This window comes from Ambystoma mexicanum, chromosome 7q (genome assembly GCF_040938575.1).
Source record: "Ambystoma mexicanum isolate Mex_15411 chromosome 7q, UKY_AmexF1_1, whole genome shotgun sequence".
In the NCBI taxonomy this organism is placed as follows: Eukaryota; Metazoa; Chordata; class Amphibia; order Caudata; family Ambystomatidae; genus Ambystoma; species Ambystoma mexicanum.
The window spans coordinates 176,576,092-176,596,811 of NC_090941.1; the positions used below are offsets into that span (position 1 = coordinate 176,576,092).

General features: G+C 45.3%; 1 protein-coding gene across 1 annotated transcript in view; it reads right to left on the reverse strand.

Moving 5' to 3' along the window:
• The window catches only part of IPO5 (importin 5), a 1,138,249-nt gene extending 1,117,607 nt beyond the window's left edge, over positions 1–20,642 (reverse strand). Inside the window, exon 1 of the mRNA XM_069640466.1 lies at positions 20,152–20,642. Coding sequence (XP_069496567.1) covers positions 20,152–20,229 — 78 coding nt within the window. The 5' untranslated portion in view covers positions 20,230–20,642. The remainder of the gene's footprint in view (positions 1–20,151) is intronic.
• Positions 20,643–20,720: the final 78 nt, after the last annotated feature.

Genomic DNA, 20,720 nt, shown 5'->3' on the forward strand with positions numbered 1-20,720 from the left:
GGGGTGGAAACTACAATATTCCGCCTAGTTTTTCCTGCTCTCTGCCTGCTACGCCATCCACTTAGCCTTACTTTCTTCTTGCATAATGAATACACAAAGCTAACTAGAGGCTCACACAAAGCAATGACCAATAGTTCCATCCAGACTGTACATCTACAAATACCATGCAATGTAGTAAGTATGCAGAGCGTGCTTTGCTCAGATTATGATTGAATTATATATTAGAACATGTGGGAGAGAACTGGCCAAACTGTTTTCAGTGCCCTTTTATCAGATCTATGTGTCCATTCAGGTAACCTTTCACATTTTAGAGACCCTGAACCAGGGTTCGTAAGTCTGCTCGCCAACTCGCATAGTTGAGTAGATTTAAGGGCGAGTAACATTTGCAGGGGATGTTTGAAACTGATTTAACAATTACTTTGTTTGCAATAAATGGTCAATACAGGTCACTGTTAATAGCTGGCCTCGGGGTGACAGCAGTGTGCCAAACAAGAGTTGGTTTGTGGTGGCATGCGCCGTTTTACAGAAAAAGCAGTTAAATGGATCATTTGTTGCTGTGGGTTTAATGCATTTTTATGTTTTGGGTACAAATAACTTCTGCTATTAGTACAGCACTGCTAAACAAATGGGGTTTGCTAATCAACATTTTAATTAGTAAACCAATCTTTGAAAACAAATTTGCCTTGGCGGGATTATTTCTACAGAGTATATATAGGACGCACCCTCTAGAGGTGGAGGGCGATTAGCCGTAGCAGTCGTAGATTTTAGGACCATTTATCTGATAGGGATTAAGTGGGCAGTAGCACATCCGAGTGGTGGACCGTGTCAGACTAGTTGCAATTACCAGAGGCATAGGGTATAGTCGCGTCTTTCGGGTTAAAGAGTTACGGGAGAAGCAAAGGGGAAAGAAGCATGTGTTGCGCTTTTGTGAGTAGTAACAGTTTATCGTGATACGGTGGAAGTTGTAGTTCAGTGTATTGTAGCTGTGGAAGTTACGGCATGGGCAGAGCCGAACTAACGTGTAAATATTGGAGCTGTGTCGCATGTGCGGTCAATCGAAAGGGAGGAGAAACCACACTCTGCATACTAACATAGGGAGTTGTTATGGTGGCGAGTCTATGGAGAGGGTCATTGTATGCACCCGTGATACGAGAGGTGTGAAAGGGCAGGCCTGAGGAGAAAGCCAGTGCAGATGAAATTGGGTGAACAAGTTAAGCAGTAAGTAGAAGATTAAGTGAAGGATAAACGTTTGGGGTTTAAATAAGGGGTAAGACGAAAAGGGGGAGGGGAAGTGTACTCTAACAGTCAGGAAGAGGGTGCGGTAATGGCATACCAATAGATGACACGCCCCTGGATCACATGTGCAAGAAGTTGTCGGAATATCGCAATAAAACATTAAAATACCACTTCAGTGATGAAGCTTTACAAAGAAATTAAAACAAAGGAAGGAAAGGGGGAAAAGGGAGGGGATCCGCCCGCTCCTTTCAGATTATATACATTATTGAAGCCAGCAAAGGGATACACCAACCACCCGGCGAGTCTCCAGAGGAAAAGACAGGGCAGGAATCCCATTTAAGAGAAAGGGAATACAGAATATTTAACAGACAAAGAAAGCACACAGCAGCAACTGGATACAATGTTTAGGGAAGCAGAAAAAGTTCTGGAAAGGAAAATAAAAACAAAGGATGAAAGAGGGGAATATAAGGAGGGATGGACAGCTGGACGCATACTAAAAATTGACAGTTGGGGACAGGACATGGAAGAGAACGAGCAAGAGAAAACGGAGTGTGACAATACTGCATCAGATTGTCAAGATAGTGACAACAGTAGGGATGATGAATTTGACCCTTGGGAGGGGTGGGGGGGATTCTGGGTTAAGACGCGGAGTACAAACTCCGTTGCCCCTTTTACAGAAGGCAAAGTACAATACATTCCCTAGCAGACCATGGATAGTGTCAATCTGGTGTACAGTTCACCATTGTTAATGGCAGGGGCCAGGCAGTGGCTATACATATTTGAGAAGGAGACAGCAGGGATACCTTTAGAGAAAGGGGATATTAAGAGCTTGCTGGCAGTATTGGTAGGGGAGCAAGTGATATTTGTCGAGAAGCAGGCTATGAAGGGTGAAATTGAGCCCTTTACAGGACAATGCACTTTTTAATAATTACCAAGCACACGCCTGAAGGCTCTGAGGGAGCTATAACCCGACATGTCAGAGATGGCCTCAATATTAGCACGGAAAATGAAGCCAGACGACTCTGCGGAATACATATGGAGAGATGGACACAAGAGAATAAACAATCATGGTATAAAATCTCCATTTGATCACATTTTAGTGAGTGACTCCCCGCGGATATACAGGTTTCCTTAGAAAAGGTGGCTGGGATAGAAGCAAAAGGGTGGCCTGAAAAACAAGCGACTATTGTACATTAATGCAAAAGGAAGCAGGAAAAAGACCATGAGGCAGTAGAACACGCAGTAAAAGCAGAAATAAACGAATGCAGAACAGGCAAAAATAAGCATGGAAGGAGTAGTACTAACTGGACCCGTGGCTGCAGTAGTACAACAGGAGGGATACACAGACACCATATAACAAACAGTGGGAGGGTACAATAAATACACACACCAGCAGCCTGGATTTATGAATACCAAAACACCTGTGTTGTTACAAGGAGGAGGAGCAAACATGTACATGGGGCAATATTAGGCAGGAAGGGGATATTATCCACATGAAGAGGGTTTCGATATAGGGGAATGGGGCCCCGGTTTAGGGATACTGCTTGCAGGAATTTATGGTCCCTTTCCTTGAACATGCCAATTCATTCAACAAGCAGAACAGCAAAGAGGTGTACAGACATACAACCTCAGACACAAATAGTGCCATCACAGCAAGTGCAGGTGCAGCCAGTGCCAGCCCAGGGACAAATAGCACAAGGGGGAAATAGCACAAGGGGGAATGGTAGCTGAATCACAGGGTACCACAAGTATTTTGCAGGCACCAGCACAGAAAAAGACAAGAATGGGTGCCCAGAAAAACACAAGAAAGGGTGCCAACATTGGGTCCGAATAAGGTTCCCCAGTTCACTTGGTCAGTGGTGGGTGGAAATCCCTTCACATCTTCGAACACAAAGGGTGCCCACAGGAAGTGTGAGTGTCCTGTCCTAGCAGTAACCGAGACCTGGAAAAGGAAACAGAGGTAGTGCAGATAGGGCAGAGGGACTTTTCTAGTAGATAATGGAGCAACATGATCCTGTATTAATGCAACAAAACAAAAATGGACACGGAAGGCTTTTCGGAGACTTTCCAAGCAGTTACTCTAACAAAATAGGGATGCATCACATTGTAGCATTGCTATTATAGTAGACACCCATTAACATCTTGGGAAGAGATTTGCAAAACAAACGCCACAGGGATGTGTGCAGCACTCCTGGAATGTACACAACTAGGGTGGCAGTACCGACAGGCAAACCACATGTACACAGGACAGGGATATGCAAAGGTTTTTTGTATGGGGTTCAGGTACTGATAGGATGGGTCCCAGGAAGACAGGGAAAGGTCTATCAAATGATTTATAGTCAGACCACGATGCTCCTGTGCTACCGCACCAGACGTGTACATGCTATACCTAGAAGTGGTAACGGAGTGGCGATCAATATTGTGCATAGATCCCACACCAACACCGACAGGAGTTAGCCAGTTTGCTACTAAGGATGAGTAGGTGTAATTCCACATACCATGTCCAGTTCCGATAAAGAGCAATACCACAGTCAATTGAGAAGTACATGCAGGAGGATTTAGAGAAAGTACCAAAGAAATTATGGACTACAGGATCCCATGTGGGAATGCGGGGGCAGTTCACAATAAAAGAGGGAGCACTACTGCCACGAGTGAAGAAATACCCACTCACAAGAAGCAGATGAGGGTATGTATGAGCGAGTCCACATCACCATGCATTCACGATTAGATTTGTTTTTTTTTTTTACATCAAAGGTAGGGCGTGACATGTCATACAGGTTCTCTGCCCTCTTAACCACGAAGTTGAAGCAGAATTGCCACTGGTTCCAAATCCAGTAACTATTTCCTGCAGCAGCCCAGCAGAGGCACGCTACTTCACATTAGTGGATTTGAAAAAATGCTCTCCTCAATTGCCCTGCATCCAGACTCAAGGTATCTTACTGCGTTTACGTATCTCAGGACCAGATTCAAACAGAAGAATGCCTCAAGGTTACTGTGAGGGACCCAGCATAGCATTACAAAAGGATTGGAGTAATAGGCAGGTAGCAAGTACAATTCAATATGTGAATGATCTTTTAGTGTGCAGCAAAAGATAAGATTAGTGCAGGCAGGATTCAACATTACTGGCGGAGTAGTGGTACAAAGTGGACTGAGAAGAATTGCAATATTACCAAACCGAAGTGGTTTACTTGGAGCAAATTATATCAGCAGATGGGAGAAGAAACCAGAAATGGTTGAGACAATACATAACACCAGAACCATAGACATTGAAAAAAATGCAACTGTTTCTGGGCCCATGCAACTATTGCAGAGCATGGGTTTTTGATGCACCACATTCACCAGACTACTTCAAGCGCTTAAGGAAGCTCAGAAAAACCAAACCAAGTTTTGCTGAACTCTGAATGAACTGACACATGCACCAGTGTTAGCAACACCCAGTTACAAACAGAAGTTTAATTTCTCACTCACAGTAAAGTAATGACTGCCGTACTAACACAGAAGGGTAAGGAATACACGCCATTGGCATATTACAGTGGGATTTTGGATGCAGGCACACTTCCCTTGTGAGCAGGCACCTGCTGCATTTGCAATTGAAAAGGCATCAATAATATGGGATATCCAGTAGTTTTGTAGGAGGACCATGCATTGTTTGCAGTATTAGAAAGATCCAAATCAACGTTGACAACTCAGCATCAGGGTATGAAATTATGACAAATCCTGCAATAGAAGTAGTTAGATGCAGGAACCAGCACAACTCATTGCAGAAACAATAGGAGACTATACACATGACTAGCATGCATGGACAGAAACAAAGGGAATAACATGGTAAAGGAGAAGTGATAAGTATTGACCCAAATTCAGGGAAGAGACATACAGGTTCAGCAGTGGTGGGGCACAAACATGGAATACATGAGAAAGGGGAGATTGAGGTTTATTCCCAAACAAGGCTGCCAGCACAAGCAGCAAAGTTAATGGCATTGAGGCACTCAACATGTCAGAAGGACACGCAGTAAATCAGATTCTGTGTATGTAACATCTACAGTACACTCTGGATTAGCAAACTGGGAGAGGAGGGGGTTCAAGAGAAGTGATGGCACACAAGTATGCAGCACTATTAAGTAATTTGTTGGCAATGCTACCACTCCCAGTAGAGTTGGCAATAAAAGTGCAACGCCCACACTGAAGGGCAAGATTTCATATCACAGGGTAGCGGACATGGCAGCTAAAGAAGCAGCGTATTTGCCAGAGGGATCACATGTGCGGTTCCCTGGCAAGAAATTAAAAAAGGGTCACTAATCGCATTAATGAACGCAGCACGAGAGCAAACGTACCGCCTGAGGGATTCAACGTAACACCAATGGTACAGATAATAGAATTACAGGGAGAAGCACTACAGGGTGAAAAAGCCGTGGAGAAAAGGTAGTACTTCCCGTCACCAATAGATTTGATCTGGCGACAGGACAGCAAGTTGGTAATGCCACAAAAGATATTGAACTTGGAACAACTTCACTACCCTGCCCATGCCTCAAAAGAGCATGTGGCAGCTGGGATAAGCAAAGATTGGTTCGTGCCCAGCCTGAATATGTGACTGAATTTGTAAATAACTATGACATGTGAAAACATTTTCAAGTGAGCACACTTGTGCAAGCGCGTCTGGAGGGGCGAGGTATACGCTGGTTGTGTCCATTTTCACAATGGCTTGAGGCTGGTCCCTGTGCCCGTAATGATGCCCGCTCTGTCTAAATTCTTAAATGTTTCCAAGATGGGGTATCCCATATGAAAATTATTCTGACAAGGGTCAGCATTTTGCAAATGATTTGATTGGGGAATATTACTGCACTTTTAGGAATTAGAGAAATTGTGTGTCATTTACTGCCAACGGTGTGGCAGAAAGAATGAAGGGAACATCTACGTTTGGCAACTCCTGGCTTTACTGCTTGCCTCCTGCTCTTTGCACAATTCGCCTGGAGGAAACCACCAACTAACTCCACACGAAACTTACTGGTCCGAGAATGCATGCACCCATCTCTGGCACATACAATTTCTGATGCCAACATCTTGGGGGAAGAGTTCCATATGTATATCGAGAGCATAAAGTCAAATATATACACCAGCAAAAGGACACGACTGAGCAGGCAGAACAAACAAGGGACTTTCCAGCAGCACTTCTATACCCTGAAGACAAAGTACTCTTCAAAAACCATGTTCAAAGTGAAAGGAAGAACGCTTCACTGGGCCACACACCGGCACCGACTTACGCCACACCAACAGCAGTCAAGGTCGTCAGACGCAGATGATTGGTCCAGATCAGCGACATGCGCAGAAACAAGAGGACCAGCTCCTGGGATACAGCGCAACTTGATGCTAAGTATAACAACTTGCATTCGCTTTCAGCTATATGACTTTATAGAAGAACAAATAGAGAAGGAGAATTCCAGGACACTTAACGACAAGATAGTATAGGACTAATATAGTTATATTTTTAGTTTGAAGAAAGAAACGTTGCCCCCTTAAATAGTGTGAAGAGAAACAAAAGTAGTGTTTTAAAACTAGAGGAGTTTGATTGTGACACTGAAAAAGGGCAGGAACGACATCTGGTAATGTTACAGTTGGAAGAGAAAGAGCAAACGGCACATTTCTCACTGATCCCACACTTAAGGGAGCAACCAAGCTCTTCCTGCCCCAAATCGTTTCATATGAGGCGGGATGCTTAAGGCACCTATCCTCTACAAACCAGGGGTATTTTCCTAGGGACAAGTGTCCGTTTAATGGGTGGATTAAGGGGAGGATGTTTATGCAGACAACTATGTGCAACTTGATTGCATAGCCCAAAAATATGAAACAAAAGCTGGTGTTTTCTTGAATTCTCAGTTCTGTGCCAGTTACCTTAACATTAGAAACCCCCAGCTGTGTTGCTGGACTCGACTAATTTTTCAACTCCTGGGTGGGACTGTATTTTCTGTGATTCCGTTTTATGGAGTCTGGTTAACTACATAAGCATCTGCACAGCACCCTCTGTGGTTCAAATACCTTTTCTTGTGAAAACTGTTCCCAAGAATAGCAGGACGACTTCAATCTTACCTTTTTCTTTTGGGGGTCCAGCACACACCACCCTATGTGGAGTTCTGGGAGGTTGCCTAGCAACTTCTTATCCCACCTCTCATGTAACTTTGTTACACTGACTTAAATGGCTGGCGGAAGTGGTTGCTTTTTGCTACCTTTTGTGCATGTTACTACGAGGCTGATTTTTCAGCTGCAGTACAGCACCCATTTTTCCAAAATGCCTGCCACCCCCCAGTCTTTTCGCGCCATTTTTAAGTTTCTTCTGGGCTTTTACTTTGACATTTAGCCTAGGTTTGAGTCCTTTGTGCGTTTTGACTTGGGCCTCAGCCCTGAAGTACACTCATGCTCCAATGTGTCTGGGAAGGCAGGAAGTGAGGGAGGAGCCCAAAACATTGCTACTCTTTGTCTGTAGGAATGCCCGGCTGAAACCAGTTCTAACTGGGTGGCTGGCCAGGTGATTGACAGCTGCATGACTGAAAGGGATTCTGCATAGAAGGCGAGGATTTTGGGACTACAGGCAGAGTCATCCACTGGAACAAGACATCTGATGAAGATGACAAGTAGAGAAGCCAGCAGGACTGAAAGCACCAGTGAAGCCTTGCAACTGTGCTGACCCACTTTTCACCTCGACAGGGACTTCCTCCCTTAGGTTGGTGGGACCAACAAGCCTCATGACAATTTGGCTCCTCCCCCAACTTTCTGCAATAACCAAATACCTGGGGGTTCCTGGACCACCAAGTGCAGTCTTCCGAACAACGAATCCGGCTGAAACCTGCAGGCATCCGCAGGGTCCTACAGAAGTAGGATTTCAGCAAAAGTCCCAAGTGACTGGGGAAAATTCAACCAGAGATATCGTTTCCTCCTTGGCACACAGAAAAAGGCAACAAAACCACAAAGCAGCTGAGGTGAGTGGAATCCATTGCTGCAGAGTCCCTCACCAAAGTGCTGCCGCAGAAGCCTGCCAACGGTACCCACCTCATCACCACCACAAAGGCACAGGAATCAGGGACTGCATCAGGAAGGAAGTCAGCTGGAAAATAATCTAAGGTACTATTGCTTGGGGTGTAACTACCTTGTGCCATTTTCGGTGCTTCCTGGCTTAGGAAGTGCTGTTTTGACACCTCTAGAGTTGACCTCAACTCACTTGTGCAGGTTTTGCAGCTTGTGCACAATCAAGGCTCCCTTTGAGAGCCTGCAATTCTTCAAAAACTGACTGAAATCCTGTAATTCTTAAAGAACTGACTGTGCGGTTAACTTTCTCTGAAGAAATTCAACTATCCACTGGACTTTGGTTATCCTGGTTCTTTAAAGGCTTGTCGTCTCAACTCTTGGCATTGGCAATGCTGGTTCCTCTATAGGTTTAAGACTGTAGAACAAAAACACTTTGAATTACTAGGAAACAGACTACTTACATCAATCTCGGAGAAACGACTATTCTAACAGTTGCTAAAGTGTTTTCTATCCAACTCAAACTTTCCCTCCCAAACTCAATGTGTAAAGGTGATACACGTGTATGAGCTATTGCTGCCCTTTATTGATGCTACTCCATGTGCTGGAACTGTATAGCATAGAAAGAAATTACTCACCTGCATTATTGATTATTATATTAATTGAAATCCATCATCCATTGAATGTTAATTACTGCCTGGCTGCTCAGACACTCCGACTAGTGTATTACATGTCTATATTAATGAGTTCGAGCACTAATACCAAGATATAAGCCTTATGAAGTCCCACACCAGTTGGACTTTAGAAAAACGTACCTAAAAGTAATAGAATATAACTGATGGTTCTAATGAGGGGGTTCCCTCTATGTTTCAGGTCCAGTGGGTCTGTTCATCTGGGCACAAACCATGGATGTGGGAAGACAACAAGTGCAGCACTAGCGCAGGGGACAGCTGTGATCATGACGTGTGGTGGGCCTGTGGATCAATGGCGTACGCCCATCTCCTTCCCGATTGGGGCAGTCTTTGTGCACTTGTCACACTGCACAGCCCTGCCGGTGCTCCAATGCAGCAACAATAGGGGGCTTTCATGGATAAAAGAATCATTTGAGCTGGAAGACAGTGTTAGAGCATAAGGAACAAGCAATGCAAGGAGTGCATAGGAGGAAATGTAGAAACAATTACTGGTCGGAATGGGAGTGCAGAAAGTCTGGTGTCAATTCCAGCAGAGTATTGGTTATTCCGAAAGAGACCACTTTGTTTCCTTATTATTAGCAGGAGTGCAGACTGCAGTCAATGCTAAATGGTTGCAGTTGACGCAGTAAGAGTTACTGCGATTGGCGAACAGCAAAAGGCCTGAATGCAAAGGAAGAAGGGCACTGCACCTGCTGGCAGCTAAATCGCTATGTTTTGAATGTACTCAGTGCCATGGAGGGAGGGGAGCGCTGAAAAATGCAGCAGTTGCTGCACGGTAGTACCAGACTATGCACAAAATGGAACTTGCAAGCAGCTATTAAATACAGACTCCATGAGAAGATGTCAAATCAAGCAAATTGAGTGCAAACAACTTAGCTTGACACCCTCTTTGCCTCAGTGTTCAAAGTGGCTGTCCCTGCATTGGTCTTCATGCTCGTCACCTGCATTGGCAAAAATATTTTGAGACTTTATACTAACAAAGGAAGATTTATGCTGCCCCTGAATGTTGATAGGTCAATAAAAAATAAATTTAAAAAAAAAAGGGTACTAATGAGCCAACTGAGGAAGATGCAGAAGATAGATGGTTGGGTCACAATACAGCCTGGGGCATTAAGAAAACTACAAGGAATATTGGATATCAAATCAAGGGAAGTACATGGGTCGGGGGCCTATTCATTGAATTATTGGGAGGTATGTGGGGAGGACATGACCAGGTTAAAAATATATATATGGATTCATAAAAATAGAACAAAAAGGGACTGTGGAGGGAAAAATCAATAAAAGGGGGATAATATAGTGGAAACGCAAACTGTGCAGAAATAGAGGCATACACACATCAGTTGCAGGAATCGGCACTAAAGGGGGAAGGGAAACTCACTGAGCTTAAATAATGTGTTAGAGAAAGGCCTAAACAATTAAGTAGCTGCTGTTAACAGGCCTCGAAGCATGCCGCTTTAGAGGAAATGAACTCACGTGCTTTATTTGACTTAGCAGTCACTGTGGCTGAAAGCACATTGCAAAATTACACGTTCCCAGGATTGTAATTCAGGGAATAACCTCCTTTAATAATTTAGCACATTATGCCTCCTAGCAGTTTCAAGTGCCCATGACCGTTTCAAAATTGTCCTTTAGCACAACTCACCCTGGGAAGCAGTTTGGGGTGTTCTGAAGATGCAACACTAAAACAGTAACTGTTTTAGCATTCCTAAGAGAAGCAGATGGGGATGATCGGCGGCAGATTAATAAAGATCCGCTGGGCATCCCAAATGTTTCAATGCCTTGGCTTCATGTGGGAATTAGGGGGTTGGACTAACATCACAGTGGGGGAAGGGGGTAATCTAGTGAGGTGTGCTAAGATTTTCGGGACCCAATCATCGCAAGCTAATGTAGGTCCCGATATAGGCGAGTGATGTTCGCCTATTGAAAGGATGGACCAAATGTGTCCGTGCTTCGTAGCAATTAGTTTAGAGGATTATAAAAGTTGTAGACTTGGGGGGAATTTCTTTGACAGCGCCTTTTCATGCAGTTCTGTTCCTCGTTCTGTTTGAATATAGCTGTCCCAGCTGCGGCCCTGAATAAAATATACTTCTTGCCTGGCGTACCTTTTTTGTATTACTTTACCATTCCTTTAATTGAATTAAAGGGTAGCTCACAGTACGTATGTACCCAATTTAGATTCTGGTATATAGGCCCAAGAACTTCATAACGCATCAATCAAAATTTATAGAGGGTCTGTAGGCCTGACAGAAACACCAACAGCTCTACATCGTTGGATGGTCTCTGGTCTTAAGATGACCTGCTTAGTTGAATTTAATTTTACAAAGACATGGGAAAAAGAAGCATCACAAGGCTAACAAACATTGCCAGGTGGCTTTAGCAAAAGATAAGTCTCATGCAATACAAGATATAGGAAACCCCATTTAGTTAAGCCAGCTGTGATCTGATGGTACTTGATGGCAGAAACAGAACATCCATATTCAGTCATGTGTAAATTCTGGATTTGACCAGTACGAGTTATAGGTCAGCAACAGATGTATTAATCAAACTAAACATACTGCAGATCCTATTAAGCCAATAACCTACCTCTTCAGCTGTTCTGCAGTTCATGAAAAGTCTGTTACAACTGAAATCGCTGAGGAATGACTGCTCACTATTTCTAGGCTCCACATTCCATCACAGATTCTTAACACCCATTTACTCAAAGATGACAATCTACCTCCTGTGCAGGATGAGCTCATTCAGCGTGCAAAAAGAGCAGTCTACCAGGCTGGTTACTGCTGGGCCCAAACCACGGTCGCAACACCACACCTTTAATTGCCGGTGGAAGGATGAATGTGGATAGGAAATATCCTGGACAATCCTAATGGAGGCTACGCAAGCATGCAGGGAACTCCTACAACGTGGCTGCAAGAAAGGCTGCACAACACAGGGCAAGTGTAGGAAGGCTGCCCTGCAGTGTACTGCTCTCTGTACTCACTGAAATAAGAGGTGTTAACAATAATCTATTAGAGGAATAGTATCAATATTCAATAATGAATATCAAAAATCAGTAATAAGACTATTTGCATTACATAATAAATTGTTAATGCTTTTGTTTTTATTTCCATGACTACATCAATGAATTTATATATTTTGCTGCAAATTATGAAAAACATTTGCCATCAGGCTTCATTAATTCTTCTGAAGTGTACACTAGCCTCTGCATGACCACAAGTAAATAGCTACAGAAATTAAGATGCCTAAGCGACAACTAGTTGCCATTTTTTTTAAATGGCTGCCAACTTTATTACAGGAAAATTCTGAGATTGCTTCTGCCAAAGTTCATTAGGTTGTGGTTTAAAAGTGTGCCAAAATTCATGGTTCCATCTTCAAAGCCACAATTCTATGTCAAGACCGGAGGCGAGCATTATGCTTTAACTCTTTAATGCCACTTGCCACAGTCCACAAAGCTACTGCCCTCTGAAACTACCAATCCCCCTTAAGCCCTCAGAGATCCTGTAGTTTTGTCCTCGAACTGAGAACCAATCCAGTCCCAGCAAGTTTTTACGTCATGTCCTGCTCAAGGCTCCTCCTCTCTTTGCTGCTTCTCTAAGATAAGTCACCTATATCTGAGCTCTGCTTTTTCCTTAGGTGGTCAGAGTGTTTGCGACTGGCATGTGATCGTTTGCATTTGGGTTTATGTTCACTTACCGAGTATAGGAGCGTTGTATAAAGGTGATTTAGATCAGCGCGGACTGGCAGAGGTTCGGCGAGCCTTTTTGGTCCGTGCGCAAGTGTCCGAGTAGTTGGTAGGAGAGCACCAGGGCCGCGAGTTACTCTGCTCGCTTCTGGGCACCGGTGCTCTCTGTTGGAAGTGTCGGGGACTCGAAGCAGCGGGCGCTCGGAGCCGCAGTGGGTTAGAGGAAAGAACCCACTGGATTCTCCCAATGACGCGACAGGAGCACTTTCCTGCGCATGCCCGAGCCATATTTTTCGTTTTCATACCGCAAAGAGTTTTTGCTGTCGTTCTCTGCCCACACGGCCAACGGGGAAAATAAGCACCGAGCCCTTCCTGCGAGCCTTTTGGCCACCTAAGGCACAAAGCATAAAAAAAAGAAAAGGGATTGGGACATGGAGAAGGAAAGCACCACTCCTGATTACAGTGAGGAGGAATGGGATGGGGACAAGGATGTCCCTCAGTTTAAGAGGGTCCTGGGAGACTCACTAGCGGGGCAGTGTCTCAAGGGGTGAAACCCATCCAGGAGCGACTAGCAGCGCTAGAGTCCATCATATCGGCTAAAGTCGCAAAAAGAAGGAAGCGAGAGCTTGGCCCTGGAGAAGGAACCTCTCAGGGCCCACAGAAGTGAGCACTTAAGGGGGTGGATAAGACGCGGGAGAACCCCCCCCGACCCCCTGGGTCAGATAGCAGGGGAGCAGAGCAAGCCCTGGGAAGTTGCCGGACCTTTTGATTAGCTGAAAGCAGCTTTTCTAGAAAGGACGGCTGTGCCGAACCTCGTACCCCCTACCCTAGGGGTACGAAATATAGGGGGCGCTGATGAAGGCTCTACCTCCTCTGAGGAGGTAGAGGAAGTTCTCCTCGAGGAAGAGATTATGGGCAGCGACAGCAAAGGACCCGGAAATCCAGAGGAAGACGGCATGGAGGACATGTTTGAGCCTGAAAGTATCAGGCACCCTAAGTCTACTGAATGGTTGCCATCTCCTGGAGTGGCTCAGTATTTGGTGCAGCGGATCCGCAAGCCCTTGGAGAGGGAGGTGCGCTTTAGAATGAGGGCGGAGTGCCCCAGGCCAGAACTCCCTGATAAGATCAAGGAGACGCCAGGATTGGATGCTATGATGGTTACCTTTGTGACCAAGGCCACAAAGGATGTCAGAGGGGGAGTTGATCGCAGGTTCTGTCAGGACAAGCTGCTGGACGTGACAGGGCCACTGGCAAAGATCATGGACCTGGCAGAGAGATCCAGGGATACCGGAGAACCGGTGGGCCCGCTGACATTATGGGGTTTTTTGGACAACACTAGTTCACTCTCGGCTGACAGGCACTGCAGTCTTTTGCTAAAAATTGATGGAAAGCTAGGGGACCTCGCCAACTACGAGACTGGTGGGGCGGCAAAAGGCATGCTATTTGGCAAGGCGTTCGCCAAAGATGGCCTGGTTCGTCAGGACTTATACGGCGCTCGAAAAGGCTCAAACTTCTAATCAAGATTTTTCCAGAGTGCGTTTTTGCCAGGACCGGTCACTACAGAGGCCGTGCCTCTGCAAGACGGCCTCAGGGCCATGTACTGGGAGAGCCAGCAACATGATTCCTTCTTTCCTGCAAGAGGGAGAAGTTTCCAAGGAAGGAAAGGCCGTGGAAATTTCCGACAGAACTCAGCCGGTGCTACGTGCACAGGATGGGGAGTACCCCAGGGTTGGAGGGTGGACGGCTTTGCATGTAAGCAAGTAACGCGTTGATGCCTGTTTTATTTTTTACAGGCGGTAGCCGGTCTGAATCTAGAATTCATAGGGTTTCTGCCGCAAGCCCACATCCCAAGAGGCATTCACATGTCAAGGGACGAGGAATCTCTCCTGGAGAAGGAGCTTTTAGCCTTAGTGCAAAAAGGGGCGCTAGAGGGTGCATCGACGAGGGTCGGGGATTTTACAGCAATAGGTTCCTGGTTCACAGGAAAGGGAAGTCAAGGCCAGTAAACCTGAAGGAGTTGAACGGGTGGTTGATATACAGGCATTTCAAAATGGAATGCATTCACCTCCTCAGAGACATGTTGCGCAAGGGAGATTGGTTAGCGAGGCTAGATTTGAAGGATGCCCATCTGACCATTCTAGTAGCTCAGGAGTTTCAGAGATTCTCAGGTTCCACTGGAATTGACAGAGCTGGTGTTTTGCGTGTCTGCTGTTCGGACGCTCCCAGGGCGTTCACGAAAGTGATGAGGCCAGTTGAAGGAGTTCAGGAACAGGGGCATCCGAATAATTATCTACTTAGACGATATCTTGGTGCTTGCGCAAAACAGGGAGACCTTGAGGGAGTAAGTTCAATGGGTGAGCACGCTCTTGTACTCGCTCGGATTCCTGATAAACAGGGAGAAATCGGAGCCCAGCCCGAAGCAGAGGCTGGAATTTCTGATAGATACCAGGGAGGCCACGTTGGAGTTGCTGCAGCAGAAATTGAAAGGTATAAAAGGAGCCAAGGACCGCGATAGGGAAGTCACATATTTCACTTCGTAGTCTGGCACTGATAGTGGGACTCCTGGCAGCCCCCATTCAGGCAATTTTTCCAGGGCCTCTTCATTACAGGGCTCTTCAGAGGCTAAAGATCCGGCATTTGTGAGGCGGAGCGAGATATCACCAACTGGTACCTTTAGACGAGGAAGGGAGAGTAGAGCTTCGGTGGTGGTTGGACAACGTAGAGGCCTGGAACAGCAGAGCCATTTTTGGGGACGTGCTGGAGTTAGTGATAGAGTCAGATTCAAGCAGGTTTGGCTTGGGTGCCAGATGTGGGCATTTGCAGACAGGATTAAGATGGTCAGAAGAAGGTTGGAAGAACTAAAGCTTCACAAATTGTTTAGAGTCAGCAGGATCGTTTGCAGTCAAAGCGTTCGCCAAAGGCAGGGTGAATTGTAGCATTCTGCTGAGAATGGACAATATCTCAGCAGTTCAGTATATAAACAAGTTAGGGGGAACAAGAGATTGTTAGCAAAGAGAGCAAAGGATTTTTGGCACTACTGCCTACAGAGGAAGTTAACAGCAGAGTATCTTCCGGGGAAGCACAACGTGATTGCTCCAGCGATTGGATGTTAAACAGATTTTTGGGATTTTCCGGGTCTGTGGGGCCTGGTAGAGATAGATCTTTTCACCCCCAGGTTGAACGCTCAGGTTTGCAAATATTACAGCTGGCAACTGGATCCCGAGGCTGTGGGGGCAGACGTGTTCCTGCACAGCTGGGTAGGAGCCCTTCATTATGTGTTACCCCCCCCTCATTAGGTTAATGAGAGTGCTAGCAAAGATCAGCCGGGAACAAGCAGAGATTGTGTTGATAGCGCCGCTTTGGAAATTCCAACCGTGGCTTCCAGTTCTGATGGAACTTTCCTCAGATTTTCCGAGGTTAGTTCCATGGCAAGCGGATCTTCTATGCGACACGAGAGGACGGATTCATCCCTTCAAGCTTCTGAACCAACCCATTTAATTTCCACCTGAGATTTCATCATCTGGGACCGTGGACTGATTAGTAAGGCCAGATTTAAACTGCTCCTGGGGCATAGAGTACTGTGCAAGTCCCCCCTCTGAGAGTCTGCTGGGTGTACTCCATTTGTTGGTGCATTTATTTGGTTCTACTGAGCCACAGCATGTTTTACTCAGTCCATACCAAGAACACTGGTCCAATTCTAGTAGCATGCAACTGACCATGGCCACGAGATTACAAGGTAGGCTATGCACATTGTCAAATAGCCGTAGCTACTACGGCCTGTACTAGAGAACATTTAAAAAAAAATTATACCCTGCTACTGGAGCTTGGGTTCTGCGCTTAGCCCACTAAATAAAAATAAAAAGCAGTCTGAATCCTTCTGAAACTGTTCTGATCCCACTATTTTAAGACATCAGGCTTCTACAGGCCAGAGGTAAATTGAATGAACAGTGCATTCGCCCAATCCAGCAGGCACAGCAAAGTCACAATTCATCAAGTATGCCCTAATGCCCAATCCCTCTGAGCCAACAAGAAGCAGACACCTGGAAAAACAAAGCGCACGGTAGCCAAGTGAACCACGCGCCCTGTTTGGCATCTGTTATGAAGGTCTTGACACTTAGTGTACTTTGTACACTAGCCCTAGTTTAACCATCTGATTCATTTTCATTAGAAAAGAGGTTCTCATTAATTAAGATATCAAGGGAAGCACCATGTCACACCCCTTGAACGACGCAACAAGTACATTCTGAACCATATGTCGGATTGGTTGTCATTTCAGTCTACACCTATTACCTTTCAGTGTGAATTGAAATCTGTTGTAGGTTACTCAATGATGACCCTCTAGATGAGGGAGGACAACAGGATGATGTAGTTCCCATACGGGTTACATTTAATTACGAGGTAATTTAATCTCTCCAACTGCAATCATATTTGTAATTCTTGCAATTTGATATTTGTAGCCATTATCATACTCGTTTATTTGTAATGTCTGTGGCGCACCATGAAGAATAATTTGGCTGTCTTCCTGGTCAAAACCAAGCTTTATTACACTTGAAGTAAATCACCCTAAGCACACTGTTAACAAAACCATTTTCAAGAAATGTATTATGTTGGATGAGAATGAATATTTTTTCATTGCAAATGAACATTACTGGACACGTGAAAGCGGTCATATATATTCAGTGTTTTCTCCCCGATTAATGTCTTCAATGGTATGAGAGACAGAAACATGTTAGAACCATAGGATACCTGTGATGGAACCATAAGATACATGGGATGGAACCCAATATAGGCATGCAACTTAAAACACCCGTTACTTTAGAATTGACAATATCACAGTCTAGTGTTGTCATAGGCCTAGTACAAAGCAGATAAATAACCATGTACTAAAAAATGTGTCTTGATTTTACATTACTAGATTTGAAGTCCTAATGCGTCCAAGTTAGTTTTGCTGACAATGGACTGCTAGCTCCTGCTCTCTGGGCGGTCATATCCCAGGAGCTACATTTCAATCCCTGCAGTGAGTTATGAGAATATAAAATAAACGCGGGATATAGTGTCCCGTCAAAAGTAGCAGGTTTCCAAGCAACAGGCAAATTGCCAGGACTACCAACAAAGATGCTTCTACCTGCTCACTCAGAATGAGATCCTGTACCTAGAAGTTAATTTCAGTTGCTGTTGCTCAACTATTTTGATCCATGAACGGGTGTTTAAAATAAAAGCTGTTTTGTGCTCGACAAGTAAACAACATTTCTGGCTGGCAAGGGATTACTTATGTCTCTTAACAAAAAGAGGAATCTGAGCCTGTGTTTGGAGTAGAAAAGTAAAAGTGTGCCTGGACCTCTGCTTTCGGTCATCTGGTTTATTCACTTTTTTTTTAAATAAAAAGATAACTGTTCAATAAAATGATTTTTTTTTAATGAAATAGACTATTGGTCACTGACGCATTAAAACGTTATGCCAGCACAACCATTGACTGGTCTACAGAAAGGTAGATAAATACAGTACCAAGCAAAGAAAGAAAGCACACAAAAAACGCTGTCATTCGGAAGTGCTCCCATGTCCATTTCGTCCGTTCACAGAAATACATTAATGCGTCTTAAAAAAAAAAATGTCTTGCTAGAGGGCAGTGACTTTCCACCATTAAAATGGTCCTGTTATTTGGGTGGGAAACAAACTGCTGAACGAACTCTGCTGACCATTGGCATGTGCTTCACTGTAGAATTGAATGGAAGTGATTCCCTACCGAGTAAAACAATAGGCGCTTAAGCATGCCTAACAAGGAAGAGAATTAACCCAGATTACCAATCACAAAGCCTTTTCTCATGCAACGTTACGAATGGAAAGTTTTAGCTGACCATAGCAAAATCTGATCCGGCAGAAAGTGGGGTACTGTAAAAACTTCAAATTGTGCATCATAAACGCTAAATGACAAAGTGTTCAACAGGTGCAAGACTCAATTCAGTAAACTTGCCATGAGAATGTACCCGAAAAGAGCAACACAACTAATGAAAACATGTCACGTGGTTTTTCTGTTAAATGCACAACACGCTGGCGCAGGATCAGATTCCTGCACAGTCGATGTAATCAGTAAGATACGTTATTTAAGATGCTTCGGGCCACATCCCTGCCAGTCATGTACAAAACAGTGAATTTTGTCAATAAAAATATACAAGTTAATTATTTATTGCATCAAAACAGTGGCTAAAACTACAGTTTGCGACTGTTACTTGAAATGGCGCGTGTGAACAGTTATTTGTCCAATTTTTGTGTCACTAAACCTAAATAACGTCCCACAACTTACAACATTATCTCAGGGCATGCAAGGAGACCAAGTTATCACCACTAAATACAAAAAGATACACTTAAAAGATTGTTGGAAGTGCAAATGTCAAGAAAAACTGAAGTTAGTCAGTCGAACCCAGTTTGAAGAGTGTGTGTGTATTGATAAAACCTTGTCGCTTTCGAACTTAAAACGCACTAAAACAAGTATAAAGTATGTTAACAGTGAGCAAAAGATACTACAGGGTGAGGTGGCCGGTCAAACTTCTGGAAGAGGGGCATTAATTTCAGGTTTTGCCATTAAAAACAAGATCAGCAGATATGAATCTAGACTGCAGTAGAAGCAAATGGAGCAGTGCATGGGATAAAAAAATAAAAATAAAAAAAAGTCCAAATGTAAACACTTCTAAGCGCGGTAGTTCGTGGAGGATGGCAGACAGGCCGAATCCTGCCATTCCAATGAATTCAGACGAATGCTGGGTCATATGGCAAGCGAACGGTAGTTCCGCCATAAATGAATATAGACGGAAAGTACCCATTTCCAACGATTAGGATAATGGTAGAGGCATGTTCGAGTGCAGCCTTCCTTCAGGTGTAGTGGAAAAAAAAAAAAAAAAAGGTACAGCGGCGCAACTATATGGGACAGCAGCAACTCCATACACTTCTTCTAGGAACATGAGGCCTTTCGAAGATACTGGGATGCCGTTTTACCAGCCCGATAGGTCAGAGAAATGTGTTCTCCGCATCAGTCACAAAGCATAACTGGGGGGGGGTGGGGGGGGGTCTTGCCAGCAGCAATCAATGTTCGTGACAGGTGTAATCCAGGCGTCAGCTGCCAGGAGGCGTACTCTGCAGTTTTTCGGCCCATGTCCCGAGTTCACTTCTAGTGACATGAGACAGCAGATCACAACAGCAAAAAATAACACCCAGTAGGTCTGGCGGAAGATCGATATGCTTGGCAATGTCTAGCCCATACACACATACTTGCAGACACTCATCCCGAATCCTGAAACGGACACTAGTCAAGCTCCTAGAAACTCAAAATATAGTCCAAACTCCCCGCAACTACTGACTTGCTGTGTGATACTGTGCAAGCAGACTGCCCCATACTATGACAGGAGTCAGGCAGCCCACATGTTAGTTATATATTGGTTGGTGGCGGTGTTTGCACGGTTATGTACAGTTGCCGGCGCAAGCGTTGTTATACACACGTGGACTGCTCCCCTAGTGGGTGGGCCCTGCGGCGCGCCTCACCTCGGCCTGCTTGCGCGCCGCGTTGTCCGGGCTGAGCAGGCTACCCAACAGAAGAAAGAACTGCTGCTGCTCCTCCATGGCTGCCTAACTCAGAGAGACTGAGACAGGGGGAGAGAGGGGGGAAACCGGCACGGCCGCCGCGACCTCTCACCCCTTGACGGCCGCTCATTGGCCGACACCAGCGCAGCCGGGCTTTCCCATTGGCCAGAGGCCGAGAATACACCCAAACACGCAATTGGTCGGCAGGCTCTTAAGAACCTAGCGTGCGTTTGGATTGGACGCGAGGGGCTCGAGGCCGTTGATGAATGGCCCAGACGACCGCTGCTAGGGCCGGGAGGGCGGATAAGAACCCAGGATGGGCGGGGAGTCGCGAACTGGCGGGGAAAAGGGTGACGTCTTCGCGCAGCAATGTTGCCGCTATCTGGAGCGCGGGAGAAGCCTGGGCCGCCGCCTCGCCCTGCTCATCATCGGGGCGCGCGCTGCAAACTGATGCTGCGTCATACGTGTCACCATTGTGACGCTGCAGCATGAGCTAGTCACAATACTGGGCATGAGGTCCACTAACCGCC